At 41.9% G+C, this 15,328-nt stretch overlaps 1 protein-coding gene across 2 annotated transcripts in view; it reads left to right on the top strand.

The window, feature by feature from the left end:
* Positions 1–4,304: 4,304 nt before the first annotated feature.
* The window catches only part of LOC113173966 (thrombospondin type-1 domain-containing protein 4), a 30,818-nt gene continuing 19,794 nt past the window's right edge, over positions 4,305–15,328 (top strand). Inside the window, exons 1-7 of one of the 2 annotated variants that reach the window (XM_026377573.1) lie at positions 4,305–4,534; positions 5,013–5,067; positions 5,151–5,220; positions 6,357–6,658; positions 7,336–7,765; positions 8,736–8,838; positions 10,268–10,404. In XM_026377573.1, coding sequence (XP_026233358.1) covers positions 5,039–5,067; positions 5,151–5,220; positions 6,357–6,658; positions 7,336–7,765; positions 8,736–8,838; positions 10,268–10,404 — 1,071 coding nt within the window. In that variant the 5' untranslated portion in view covers positions 4,305–4,534; positions 5,013–5,038. Of the gene's footprint in view, positions 4,535–4,876; positions 5,068–5,150; positions 5,221–6,356; positions 6,659–7,335; positions 7,766–8,735; positions 8,839–10,267; positions 10,405–15,328 lie in introns of those variants that run through there. The other variant, XM_026377574.1, reaches the window with a different exon arrangement.

Raw genomic sequence — 15,328 nt, 5'->3', positions numbered from 1 at the left:
AGCTTATCCAGACAGCATACTGTAATACTTCCTGAAACCCACACAGTCAACACGGCTAAACACACACACACATCTTGGTGACTAATAATCCACAATCAGTCTGTAGCTGAATTATTTTAATATGCACAGGTGTGTTCAACATATCTTACTGTAAGATTTAACTCTAATGCTATCACTGCTACAGATAGACAGCTTAACGAAGATTTCAGGTGAGAGCCCTATACTATAGGGAAACACTGCTTGAATGAGCTATAAACATTTCAGTTTCTATTGGATGATATGTGGTATGATAAGCTATGCCCCAATCATGTGTTTTAATAGTAATACTATACAATATTAGTATACTTCATTATTTATACAAGATTATAGAAGATTATGAGGTAGTGGATGTCAAACCCTGTAAACTGTACTTTAGACAGCAACATTTGTTCCAGTTTTATATTTTTTGCTTTCTGAGCTATTGCTAAAAGAATAGCACCACTGTCTGTCTCAATCTGTGAAGAACAGGCTCCTCCAGTTTCTTATTGCTTTTACAAGTACATTTTTATATATTATTTATATATTGTACACAACCTAGACACAATACTGACAATTTACAAGCCACCAACACCATTGTCATTGCCATCATTGTCAGTTTGCATAACTGATGAAGTAGGGATTTGTGTCTGTTGGGAGTTGAAGTAACTGAACTAGCAAACCCTTTGACTAGAATGCAGGGATTGTGTGACTTATGATAATTTGATCGGTTTAAAAATATAACTCATTACATATTTTGATTACAAAGATCAATTTCATCACTAATTTAATATATCAACCTTAAATGCCAAATATATAAATGCAGAATGCCACAGAAGAGGTCATATTATGCTCATTTGTAGCTTTATATCTTATTCTTGGGCGTGACTAATATGAAATTATATAGTTTTCAAGTTACAAAAGCACAAATACTACATGTTATAATGTCTATTTAAGCATCACCTACTCAGCATTCGAGTTTGATATGAAAAGATGAAGATGAGACAAAAGATCAACCTTTCAGCTTTTATTTCCAGGTGACTTTTAATTGTCTCTCAGCTTCACAATTGCTTGTTTTTCACTCTAAGCTAAGGTAAAGGAACTACTTTTGGAGGGGCGTGTACATATGGATAAAGTACTACTGTGCTGACCAAGGTTAAAAACTCTGTGCTCTACAGAGATACTGAAGGAGGGAGCTGCTTTTGCTCATGTGTATGCTGTAAATAAACATAATATTGTGAAATCTTATTTTGTAGCTTTAGCTTTGTAAATTACTATGTGTGCTGCACTGCAGAGTAAAACTCAGGCCAACTGTTGGCATTGTCATGTAATTCCTGAATCATGTAATAATAGATAAAAAACAGAATCTCAGATCCATATTTTAACTTTCTGATGTAGCATGATGCTTCAGAAACAACCCCTGCACTAGCTATGAGCAGAACTGTGGCACCTAACCTGAGAGAGTGGGTGGGATGGAGTACTTAAAGTGTGTAGGAGCCTAAAACAGATGGCCAGTTATGGACCTCCACAATGATTGGTGTCAGACTGTTTAGCATTTAGTAAACTTTTAAGAATATTGAATTTGCCAGACTGAAACCTGGACATTCCACCAGCTTGCAAACACACATTCACCTCGAGCTTTGGACCTGACTTTGTATGACATGGACATCCAACTTCACAGAAGTATATACCCTACTGCTCAAAGGTTTGGGATCACTTGAATATTTTATTGTTTTCCAAGGAAACACACACGGAATAGTCTGAATAGGAAATATAACAAAAGATCATGACATGCTGACATTATCAGAGTTAGAAATAATGATTTTGATGGAAATGATGAATGGCTTCTTGCACCAATTACAGTCTGGCAGACCTTAGGCATCCCAGCTGTCAATTCCTTCCAATCTGTAGAAATCTATTTTCCATCTACAAAACACCCCCAGACACTCACGCTGCCTCCACCACTCTTGACAAAGGTATTAAGCACCGTTGCAGCATCTTTTTATTTGTTCTTTGTCTCACAAATGTTCTACTGTCTGATCCAGAGACCTCAAACTTGGACTCATCTGTAGACAACACCTTCTTCCAGTCTTGGACTTGCAGTGTTCAATGTCTGTGTCCATCTCAGTCTTTTGTTTATAGTGGTCTGTCTGAGATACGGCTTTTTCTTGGCAATTCTGCCATAAAGTCCAGCATCCTGTCTCCTCTTGACTGTTGATGCTGACACTGGTGTTTGATGCGTATTATTTAGTGCAGCTGCCAGTTGAGGACCTGTGAGGCGTCTTTGTCTTAAACTACAGACTCTCAGATATTTGTCTTCTTGCACAGTTGTGCATCGGGGCCTCCCACTCCTTTTTCTGTCCTTGTTAGAGTCAAAATTGTAGGTTTCCTTTCAGTTTCCTTTCTTTGTTAGTACAACAATGGACTGACGGGAAAGTTCACTCGTTCTGGCTATTGGTACCTTTTGGAACCTGTAAACAAACAGCTGCTGATGATCAGATAATAAACTAACCTGAAGCCATGCTCCCACAAAAAGCATGATATGACCGCTTTCACTGACTGTGTATGATTATAGGCAGTTGAAGTTAATGTCTGTTCGTTAAAATGCCAGCTTACTAATTGAACTCTCGCTGATAAAGGTGCCATGCATTAAATCGCAGCAATGTTTTTTTTTATCTTGAATGAAATAATGAATAAAAAATAGTGTGGTAAGTGTGCAAGCCTTTGAAGAAACTCACTCATTTTTAAGGTGCGCATATTTATGCTATGTTCTTCGAAGTCGGTTCAAGACTTCATTGTGTCCATTGTGTTATTGATGTGTTGTGTATCTATTTCAGTTCGTGACCTACATTTCCCAGAACACCTTTTGATGGAACCTGCCTGCACTGATTTCATGCTGCTGTAACAACAGAATAATGTTCTTAAATAATGTACAAATAGAAGAGGTTAGTAATAAGGTTAATAGCAAAATGAGTGTGTAGCAGGATTATTGCACTAATACCGACCAAAAAAAATGAAACAAGGTCATGTAATATTATCTAGACAGTAAGTGGGTGAATGAGAAGAAAGAAATTGCAGACTGCACTGTTGATATTTTGAACTGTCTGACAGACTTTTGTATAGTCTGGAGACGTGGCCGCCAATTCGCTCCACCTCACAGAACCAATTACGTAGTTTCTCCTGAAATGAACCAAGTACATTATTTACTGTGAGACACACAAAAATAACACCTTGATTCTGCAATTTCACTAAAATCAGGTTTTTAAGATAGTTTAAGATAAAACTGCTGAGTTTCCATCTTTCACTGTCAACCAAACCAAATATTTACTAATAGAGTAATTACTGTGAATCTTATTGCAGTGTTTTTAATCAAATAAGTCTTCACTAGAAACAAAATCGTATTCATTCTCATTCTTTTATAAATGCTAAAGTTAAAGTAGCACAGTCATTTCTCCTGCTATACTTTTAGATTAAAGAGGCCTTCAGCAGGTCTTCTGGCGTTCTGGGATGATGCTTCATTAACAAGCTTTTCGTTGGAGGCTTCTTTGTCTGTGAAAGGTTTGAAAGCTCTGAGGTTTAAAGCAAATTCCTGAGCAACATCAACATCTACGCCCCAGCGAGTTTGTGAGTAGAAAGACTGAATCTCCGTCGTTTGGGTCCTGGAGCAAAGTTCCACAACACTCCACTGTTGTAGTGGTGTGTTACACAGGACAGGCAGAGATCTGGTGACATGAGTCTCCTTAATTACCAATAGTCAATCAACAGTTGCCACAGTGGGGTTAATAGTAAATTAAAAGATCACAATGGATGTTCCTCCAACTTGTTTCTGTCTGAGATAATGATACTGAGCTGGATGCAACGAGAACAACTGCTGTAGGTCAAAGTGTAAGTTAAAGTGTGTGACTACTGCTGATGGTAGTGATGGACTGACATGACCAGTTTGTGTCCACCATCAGAGCAGCTGCTGAGAAATGCGATCTTTTCTCTTCCTGTGGCTCCAGTTTAAAACCCTTCACTGTGAGAGGACAGGGTAAGAGAGAGACGCAGTATTTGGAGTATTTTGGAAAACATGTGCACTTTCACTCTTCAGTGACTCCGCCACACACAGACAAATCCCAGCGCGCCACTCGCACAGTGAGAAGACCAAACACACACCTACATATTAACATGGCACGCACACGCACGCACACGCACGAACAGAGGATAATAGTTGCGAAAGGGGGCGCAGCAGAGGCTGTTTTCTGTCTCTGTTTCTGTCCGTGTCCAACTTTCTGTCACTCTGACTTCGTGCGTAAAAGCAGCTCCGCCGGGTCTCACCGTGATCTGCTGCGCCCGGATCTGTCTTCCCAACCCAGGACATGGATCCTCTGACTGACGTGGCTCTGCACCAAGTCGCGAAATTAATGCTTCGACCATGAGGATAAGTGCGCTTGGAAACTGATCCGCGGACGTTAAGGTGTAAGATTTACCGGCTAGAAAGTGGCACAAACTTCAAAATACCCGCATCAGCAACGTACAGGTAGGTTGGCACGGTGACGAGTGGACAGTAACAATAATCCTGCCAGTGAAGTATAGATGTAAACGTTCAGATGATCTGATGTGGCGCGGACGCACAGTTCTGTTGAGTGCCCACTTGGTTTTAATGTTTTTCTCCACACTTTAAAGTCTGCAGGATTTTCCATCCTCTCTGGTTCAGTGAACATAAGTTAGAGAAGGTCCTGAGTGGGCTTGAGGTGGATGTTCTGGGGTAAGGGGGCTCCCTCATTAGGAGCCTGGAAGGTTAGAGGTCAACTCACATGGTCAGACAGAATTATGTTGTGTTTAGAAAATACCACAGGTCCTCCACTGTTCTGTAGATTGATAGTGATCAGACAGAGTTAAGGGAAGTTTTCGGACACCACCGCCTCTGGACTGCGTCCACACAAATGGCAATTGTGTTGCAAATGCCAGTGCCACTGAAGTGTATGCTAATCTAAACTTCTCTCTTTACTATTTAGTGTCTATTGCTAAGAATCTAGGAGCTATGCAGAGATCCTGTGCCTGGACTGTCAGGTAGTATAAATACACAGAACAGAAAATGTGTTTTTATGAATGCAATGTAAATTCAATAAATGATTTCTCTTTGTCATTTCTAGAGTCTCTGTGCTGCTTCTGCTGCTTTGCTCAGACCCCTTGAAATGCCAACATACGACAGACCACAGGAAGGTAAACAGCAGCTGTTTAACATACAAACCTGTTGTTTAACATCTAGCATCCATTAGACATCTTCACTCTGATGATAGTAGAGCTCCCGCAAATAGTTTTAGGAATTCCTTATTGGTTCATCCCTCAGTCTAATCATGTGATTTTCATAGGAGGGTGTGATGCTGGCCTCTAATGATCACACACATGATCATTTCTTGGTAGCACAGCCAAACTCCACCTGAGTTGCGGACTTTCATTGTCTGCTGCTGGTTCAGGTGCGTACCTGTTAAGATGTAATGAACAACAGTGAAAAGTTGTGTTGAATGCAGTGGGACAGAGACGCACTATGCCTGTTGTCGGCAATCCCCTTTTGAACTCTGGAGCCACAGAAGCCACATGGAGGGAACTGGTAGGTGCACCAGGTGTATGAAGCTGGCTGCAAGTCAGCTCCATGTGTTTCCACCGAGAGTCCAGCTTTGTGACCTATAGCTGACCTGGGTAATGACGGTGGTGTTTTGTTACAAAGGATGAAGCCGGGTAGAGGAGGTGGAGGGAGGTCTGAGGTCTGTCTGAATAGCCACACATGCAGATTGACAGCAGAGGAGCTTCCTGCCAACTCTCCCTACTGCTTCTGTATTCTCTTTCCATCTGCTAAAAGTCAAAAGCAGCTGAGCTTTTACTATGGCCATGTGTTTGCCCAGAGAGGTTGCTATGAATGGAGACAAAGTGCTCCTTAAAGAGCAGGATTTCCACACAGCTCCACAGATAAAGCCGGCTTGGCACAAGAGTCCTGCTGGCAGATTCCTCAAACAGAGAGTACAGTGGTCGGTGCTAATATGTCCCTGGCAGAGTTGCACTGAGGGATAGAGTCAATAGTGAGAAATGCAGGTAGCCAATGGGGGATAGACCACTAACAGACACCCACTAATCAGCCAAATCAGGCCTTTATGTCCATGAATAGAGGTCTGTTTTATGAACAGTGGGAGGCAGAGGAGCATGGTAGCTATGCTGATGAGGTGAGGTCACTGACTTGAGCTTTTAAACAAGTCTCCTAGATGGAGGATTTCCATCAAACCTTGGCATCCACATGTTGTCGCACTGCCCTGGTTCTTTGCACTTGTTGTGTTGCTAATCACTGTTGTTTTGTCTCCATACAGGTTCCTCAGAGGGCAGAGCTCCAGCAGGAATTCAGGGCAGAGAACAGGGAAGTTCAGGGATCCTGGGGTGCCTGGGGGACCTGGTCAGACTGCTCCCGGACCTGTGGAAAAGGGGTACAAGAGCAGAGCAGGCCCTGCCTGCCAGTTTACAGTCCATCCCAGTACCACTCCAGCAGAGGTGGTGTTCCCCCCCAGCAGCCAGCTCACGTCATCTTAGCCCTGCAGCCAACAGTTCCTCTGCACCGCTCCTCCAACAGCAGTCGCGGTGGGATGAGGAAGGAGATCCGGCCTGGTGGACGAAGGTGCTGTGTCAATTATGATGTGATCATTATTTTCCTCCCGTCCACTTTATTTAAACTCAGTGTTACGTTTTTATTCAATGATGAACAGAACTCAATCTGTTGTAATTCATTTCACTAACGTGGTGCTGGTGAGAAGAACATTTAGCTTTTTTTTTTTTTCAGTATTGCAGCTCTTGTCTTTGTTAAAATCTGGAAGTCCACACAAAGAGCCTGTATGAGTGCGCTGCATGCTGAGCAGCCTGGGCTAAAAGTGACTCTCTGGAGCCATCACTGTGGGCAATCTGACTGCCCTCCAGTGGAGAGCTAGTCTTTTGTGAATGGTGTCAAAGGCTCGGCTTGTGCTTGGCAGCTTTGTGACCTCCTTCCTGTTGTGCTTGCCTTTAAACAAATAACACTGACAATTGAGTCAGTGTTATTTGGGGCGGGGGGTATTTGAGTTGGAATATAAGCAACCAAATAAAGACTAAAGTTCCCAGAAGTCTGCTACTGTGATCCTGGTGCTGATCAGTCAAAGAAGACATTTAGCTAAAACATCCTTCAAGGCCTCGGTTATATAATGTGTGTATGTGTTTTCCATAGTTAGCAGAATGTTTACCCAGAGACGGTGATAATAATTAGTAGTGTCATTGTTTAGTTACCGTACATTTTGTTCAATTTCCTCATGTTTGTGTCTTCAGGAGAGTTACTCACATCGTTCCAGGGAGATTTGGCTATGGGAAAGGTCCTTACACTGCTCCGTTGCAGACAGATACAGGACAGGCCTTTGGGTTGACTCACCCCCAAAGACAAAGACGCTATCCTGCTGGTGATGCCCGTCATCCTGCCGCTAGAGGTCACAGCTCCCACAGGTCACACACTGATCCGTCCAGCAACAGCCAGTCCTACCGCAGACCCTACACGCAGGCCAGGGCAAAGCAACACAAAAATAATAATGTATGGGCTCCGCTCTATCAGCCCGGTTCAGCCAACCATGGTGAGGTCCAGCAGGAGCAGCAATCCGGCAGCCAGACCTCTGGGCCCCAGCAGTACCAGGAGAGACCTTACAATCCGTTACCTGCCTCCTTCTGCACAGGGGAGCCTGCTCACTACAGGATCTGTAACAGTAACGTATGTAACTTTCTTTTTTCATAGTGAGCTGATCTTAAAAGGTTTTTCCACAGAGATTTCCTTCCCGTCACAGCTTGGTGTAGCCTTTGCCCGTGAGAAATCAGGCGGTGGGAAACTGGGCTCGATTATTGATTTCCATTAGTAATTTGTGATGTGTTCAAATATTCTTTGGGACTTGAGTCTCAGTCGTTGATGCACTGGAACATGTCATCAGATGATGTGACTCTATAGTTCAGAACTAAAGAGGAGCTGAATAAGAATCATTTACTAATTTGTGAGATCAGTATATGGAATTCCAAGCTACAGTATTTGTAATACAAAATATTTTCATTGGTTAAATTTATAATTAAAAGCGGCTGGATAGTGTAGTAGTAACATTTTCGCCCTCCATGCGGGAGACCAGGGTTCCCATCCCAGCTGTGGCCTACTTCCAGTAGGGGTCCTTAGGCAAGACCTCCTTCCTCTTACCCTGCCTTGTACCTTGTAAGTCACTTTTGATAAAAGCGTCTTGATGACTTAATGTAGTGTAAAAATGTTTCCGACTTGCGAATGCAAACGTGTGTGGGTGAGCTTTACTTATCTGGAATGGAATCCATCCTGTGCATTCAAATCAATTCAAACAGAGTCTGGTTCTGTATATCGTCTCTAGTGTGTGATGACAGATATTCATGCAAAGTAAACCAGACCAGATCCTCTGGTCTATTGATAGATGTCAGGGAAGTTGGGTTTCACTGGAGAGCCTTTATAAATAACGGATTCTAACTGCATGGGCTTTTGGCACGAAAGAAGGGGCTAAAAGTGAGGGGTTAAAACAGGTAAAAGCTGTCTGTCAGTAGCTAAAGAGCATGAAATGTCAGCCTGCTGCAGTTACTAAAGGATTTACCCACCGGACCCTGTATCTTCATGGAAAATAAATTGTACATGTGTGTGTGTGTGTGTGTGTGTGTGTGTGTGTTTGGTCCGTCTTTAGGCCTGTCCTCCATCCAGCAGACACATCAGGGCTGTTCAGTGTTCTTCCTACAACAACCAACCTTTCATGGGCAGAGTGTACGAGTGGGAACCTTTCAGTGAGGGTAAAGTGTATTTATGTGTGGCTTATTTATGTTCTTTATATACAATGTGTGCATAGCCAGAATGTGTGTGTGTAATAATATTTTCACTTATGCTGACACTAAGTTATGTAATTACATTAAACTGCTATAATATGTTTTTCACGTTTTTATTTATATGAACTAAATCTTTAATATTTAGTATCTTGGCATTTTGGCACGTTAAAAGTTACTAATTATGGCTAAACTGATGCGATGGACCATTCATTTAGCAGATATTTGGGTGTAAATTTGACCTGATGATGGTGCGATATGAAAAGTTGAGGGATCATTTAGTGTATTACTATTCATCCTGACAGCAATGTCTCAACCAACGTTCATAGTAATCCAGTAGACATTATGAGATTCAAGCTTCAAGAGGCTTTACTGTCATTCCACAATATGCACAGACATGCAGTGGACTGGACTGAGATGCCATCCCTCTAGGTATAACTTTAACTTTAAAACACACATAGACAAACATAAAAGATAACATGGAGAATAAATAGCAAATAGAAATGTGACAAGGAACCTCAGGGTTGGTGCTAAAATCCACCCAAGTAAGTACAATGAGGGAATTAAAATGTCATTGCATGGACGAATCCCTGCACTAGCACGGATTCACACAGCGGGAATTTAAAAGGGTAAAAGACAGAGACAAATGTGACGTAAGGCCTTCAGTATGTCACCTGTCTGAAGGCTCACAGACAAGTAAACCGGATACTATATGTATATCTAGGCAACAGTCAAAACACCTCCTGAAATGTCATTTCTCTGAGGAACTAATGGAAATAACAGACTCCAAATTAATATCCTGTCAAACCGATGCACATTTTGAGGTTGGGTCTTTGGGCTGCAGCTGTGACTGACAGCTAATGCAGATGAATAGATTAAATAGCCTCAGGTAAATCTGGATCATTTGACCCTCATCTTGAGCATTGCTTTGACATGCTCATGTACATCTGTTGAAGGATTTGGGGCCTATAGTATGTCTAATTGTTAAAGCACCTGAACAAAATGGAAAGAACAGGGATCGTGGTCCTTGGTGGTCACTTACAAATGACAAATAAAACAGTGAATCTATTGCTGCTTACTGGAATTAGATGAATTGAATTTAATTAATTGAGGAAGACACAAGTAGACTTGTGTCTGTGTGTTTTTGTCTTCAGGTTCAATTAAAAGCTGCTAACAAGTAACTTTCCATGTGCAATACGTGCCATGCTGTAACGGAATAGAGATACAGTAATAATGTGTGCAAACATTTAGTCTCTATACCAACTTCATGAAGATCAGTCATACTACTCTGATCTCTTTGTGTACAGTACTGTTATGTTTTGTCATTATACACTGGGAGGTTAACATGCTGTCAAAATGTCTCTGGGTGTATGTAACAATCTCATAAATCTCCTCTCAGTTCCTGGGGATCAGCATTGTGAACTGAACTGCCGGGCCATAGGGTTCAGGTTCTACGTGCGACTGTCAGAGAGGGTGATAGATGGGACTCCATGTGGACACAATGATTCCTCTCTCTGTGTGGCGGGCATGTGTACGGTAGGCTGTTTTTTAAATTTTGAAAATCAAATCATCCAGGAGAGTCCCGGTTTTGTTTTCTATATGATCGTTGCTCATGTTCATTTAATTCTGTGTCAGGGATTGTGTTCTGCTCAGCCGGACTTACGTTTTTTTTTACTGCTACACGGCTTCATTGAGGCTGTTAGCTGCCAAGAATTTATTCATCTATGAGCTTTGTTCATTTGGGGATTTGACCTAAAAACCTTTTGGTCATAAAGCAGCAGGATGTTTATGACCGCCTGAAAATAATAGCCACATGTTTTGCAGACAATATTTGCATTATTGCAAATTAATCAATCAAACACTAATCAGCCCAATCTGAAGATTTAATCTTAAGACAATAAGAAGATTGCCATAAATCTCACTATCTGTCATGCATAATTATAAAAACTAGACAGTTCACCCAGCAAGGCAGTGCCTTTGTACACTGTAATCCATGAGGGCTGATGTAATGACGGCTGTGAACAGCAGAGGGCAGCACAGCATTAGAAACTCTTTGCATGTGGAGGAGTGAAGTGGAGGTCATGAGGAAGTTTTTTATCCCCCTTGGGCAAAAGCAGGACATCTGGGATCTCAATGTAGGGCATATTTGTACTTCTGGACCTGTATTTAATATTCACCAGGAAAACACACCAAAATGAGCACTAAGTTGGAGAGACATAAGTCAGTTAGAGTTGGCTACGTATATGTGCTGGATTCACTTGAACGTTCTTTTGATGTTGAAAATGTTGAACTAGGGGCTCCCTTCCAGTTGGTCATGCTGACCGTGCTCTGTTAACTCTGTGTATTTCCCATGCGTTGTGATCCCTCGACCGTCTTTGGAACATCACATTTTAATTCATTTAAAAAGCCCTCTGATCCCTCAGCTCGGCCTATGTCAATGACGCAGTGATCCTTCACATGGGCAGGGTTGAATTATTCCTAATAATGGTAATTCGGTTGGGATTTATGAGTCTGAATTGTGCAACATGTTTGTTTATTTTCCTTTCTTAGACTTTGCTGATTATTTTAGGATTCAGACTGCAAGTTTTCAGGGTAGGGGGATTTTTTTTCTCATCTCTTCTACCTCTGAGATTTTCTCAGCTGGTCCAGCCATTCGAACAGGAGATCCCCTCAATATACAAGCCAAGACATAATGTAAAAGCATCTGGATATTTCAATTTAAGTCAGAATTGCTTTCATCAGTGGAATTAAACCTGACTGTGTGAATAGATAAATGTAAAGTACTTTGACATATGGAATGGACGTCATTGTAATTATATTGATAAAAGAAAGACCCAAACAAACGGAGGCTGGGCTGCACAGTTATTCCTCAGCAGTAACAGCAGCAGCATGGAGCAGGAAGGAACCACAGGGAAGAAAGACGAGTTGGCAGCTCACACCGATTGTTTGAAGTGTCAGTCATCATTGGTGCCTGTTTGGATCAGCTGACGGTCAGCTGGTTTGGTACAATCTGCTTGACCTAACATGATACTTCATAACTTGTCAAAATACTTTAATAAGTGTTGGATCAAAATGGAACAAAACGGTCAATGTAATAAATTCACAATAAAATTGGTAGAGATTGTATTAAGGAATGTAGCATGTAGACGTAGACAAGCAGCTGCCACGTGTCTATGGATTGTTGGTCTGATGGGTTGACATAACATTTAGTACAGACAACTGTAGTTCCCATAGGATGATGTGTGTTTTGGTTTATGATCACATACGATACTAATGACATTTCCACCGCCCTCAGCTGCACTTTGTGTTGAGTGCGAATTATAAAAGGTTATTAGACTAGTGTAAAGTGGTGAACTCGTAACTATTGCTGGCTGTAAGATGAAATTAGCTCGTCAGTGGCTAACTTGTAGGCTGTAGATTCTTTAGCCGCTCCTGGAGCCAGGGTCCATGTGGAATAAGTGATTTGGTTTTATGTGGCCCTGGTGGCTTCCAGCTCTGCCCAGGAGCCAAACAGCTGCTATGGTCAGTGAATGTCTACCGTCTGTGTTAAACAGTTTCACTGGCCTATTTGTCACATTTATTACAAAACTGTATGTGTTCTTAAGCCCTCAGCTATTTCTGTTGGGTATTTTCAAGACCAGTACCACCAAGTAGGGTAATAACTTTAGTGACGTACTGTAAAACTAAATTCAGTAAAGTATGTAGTATTTATCTATTGTAGTCCTGTAAGTTGAAACACTGCTGCACTGTGTGGATCGGTAGATATTTCACACACTAGTGGAGTGATAGCGATGCATAATCCTGCAACTTTTGGAGAGAGACAGAGGCGAAATGTCAGAAAGAGATAAGTTATGACTTCATCATAACAATAACACATTAATTCAAAACACTTGGACTTGTTTTAGAGGAGAACGTGGCTTCACTATGTTGTTATTGTTACATTCCTTACAGACCAACTCATAAAGGCCATGTGCTCTCTGTGGCGATGCTACTGCTGATTACAGAGGAAACTCCTACCACACAACCCACAGTTTGTGTGGTCCGTAGTGCTTCTCCATGACACCTTTCATGCTGCATGAATAACAACCTAGCTTTGTCCATTTGACCTTTGGCCCCTGGTGCCACTGCAGGGCTCCATCTTGTCCATCTCATATTTCTCAGTCTGACACAGTGAGACCCTCAGATTGGCCTGTTAGTGAGACTCATGTCTGTCAGATTTTACAACCACAGCTAATGAGGCAAATCAAGGTCTTTTAAAGTTCATGCCCTGCAGTTTTGGTCTTACAGGTTTAGTACTTCAGTGTACTGCCCACACACTGACGTGTCCATGTTTTTTTCATTATTATTTTTGGCTTGTTTTATGGTAAATAATGGTAAATTGCTCATTTGCACATATTAATGGCCTGATAATGTTTAAACCCCATTTTATTGCTTCTGTTTACTCACGATCTACATTATGAATGTAAGATAGTTTAGGCCAATAGTTGCTGTCTGGTCAGGGCTTTTGAATTGTGCTTCCTCAGGGGCGCCAAGGAGCAGCTTCACAAATTCAGAGCAGCATTGCACGATGATCTCATTGTCTGACAGATTCATTGTATCAAGCCATTACAAGTACATTAATATGAAGTCTACATCCAAGCCAGCAGCTCTGTGAGACAAATGCTGACTAAAATGTCCACACTGATATGCTAGTAACAACTTCCTAATTAAATGTACAGTGCTAAACATGTATGTCTGCCATGTACAACATTTTAGTTTAGCAGGATAGCAAACTGGCAGTTGCTCTGTCACCAAACTAGCTGTAATTCATCTTTATTAGTACTTAAATATTTGTACCAAACTTACTGGCAATGAATCCAGTATCTGCCCATATACAGTACATTACTCGTTAGGGGTGGCCAATCCGGGTCCTTGAGGCCCACTGTCCTACTGTCGATGTGTTCACAGCTTATGATTGACTGAAGCTGCAACATGATTCTACCTACACTGCAAATCTGAGCACATATAACGTAGTTTCCAGTTTTGTGTGCTCGTTTCACAAGAATGTGCATACGAGGGCCGCTCTGAGGGACTGAAACCCTCTTGAATGTAGGGACTCGTTTGAGATGAACAGTGAAAGAAAGATCCCTTTATGGTGAGAATTCCTTTCAGCTGCCCCCCCCCCCCCCCCCCCTTATATCAAGGAAGTGCATTTAAGACGAGTGTGTGTATTTTTAAAGGGCGATGACTGACCACACACTTCCCTGCTAGCAGTGGGCCCAGCAGGTAATGGTTTGCACTACTTCATAGTGCTCAGCACAGGTGAGACGATGATGAAATAAGAGGAAGATCAGTTTTGAAAGCTGATTATAGTTTAAATGTTGTTGATCTATGTTGATATTTGATTTACACGATGTCAAATGGCTAAATTTGCATGAGCAATGTATTAATTCATGTTCTGTTTGCTAATAAGCAGCGGAACATTGACCTGAAAGATTTCAGCGTGGGTTTAGATCTAATGTTTTCTCCTAATAAAGATGACAGATAGAAGGAGGCTACGTCTGACCCGGTGCAGTGTCAAGGTCCCAGCCACAGTCTCCTTCTCTGAGTGGCATTTTTCCCAGCACCCAGAGCGTGGCTTGAGCCCAAACTCATCAAACAACATCCCAAGCCGCTCTTCACGTCTCTCCTCTGATAGCTGCATCTGTTTTATGCGTTTGTGGTGGACAGGCAGACTTGTTAAAAGGGGGATGAGTGCTCTGATATACAGCTTTGCCTGGCACACACTGGGAGAGATAGCTCAATCCCATGTGCACCCAGCTGCAGGCTCACAGGGTGTTCCCTGTCATTAGCCAGTGCAGATGGTTATAAATGAGATACATACTTGCTGAAGAAAGATGCTGTCTGTGAAATTAGCTGTTGTACAGTGGCTCTTGAGTTAAATGTATGACTTCGTAGCCGTGCCAGGAGCAGAGGAGTCTTTTGAGTGTTCTTCTGTCCTAAAAAAAGACAAACTGTGAAGAAGATAACATAACTCTGACGCTTGTCCAAGCCCCAGGATCAGCGCTGGACAGTGAAGGAATTATGTCTTACTGGACATACAGTGATACTACAACTTGACCAAAGAGCATCTTTTCCCACAGAGAACCACTGCAAACAGTAAATATTTTTTTCCTGTGCATCACAAAGCCAGCAGCGATTATTTTTAATATCAGAAATGTATCCATTGTCATATGGAAATGTTAGAAGAGGCTTAAAATTATTAGATTGTATCCACATGCACCAGTTTCATGCACCACTGAGCATCGGATATCTAGTTCTCCTAATACAGCTAGGCCTTTGCCTGGCAGATTGCTCTAGGTATGTCAGTGTGGATCAGTCAGTTGGTCTGCCACTATCTGAACAAGCAGCCTGTTGGATGACTTGCACTAAAGTTTTGAACAGACATTAATGTTTTCAGTTTGGCTTATGAACAATTTCC

This window comes from Anabas testudineus, chromosome 3 (genome assembly GCF_900324465.2).
Source record: "Anabas testudineus chromosome 3, fAnaTes1.2, whole genome shotgun sequence".
Lineage (NCBI taxonomy): Eukaryota > Metazoa > Chordata > Actinopteri > Anabantiformes > Anabantidae > Anabas > Anabas testudineus.
Note: the sequence above shows the minus strand (reverse complement) of the source record. Positions and strands in the feature narration are given on the sequence as shown.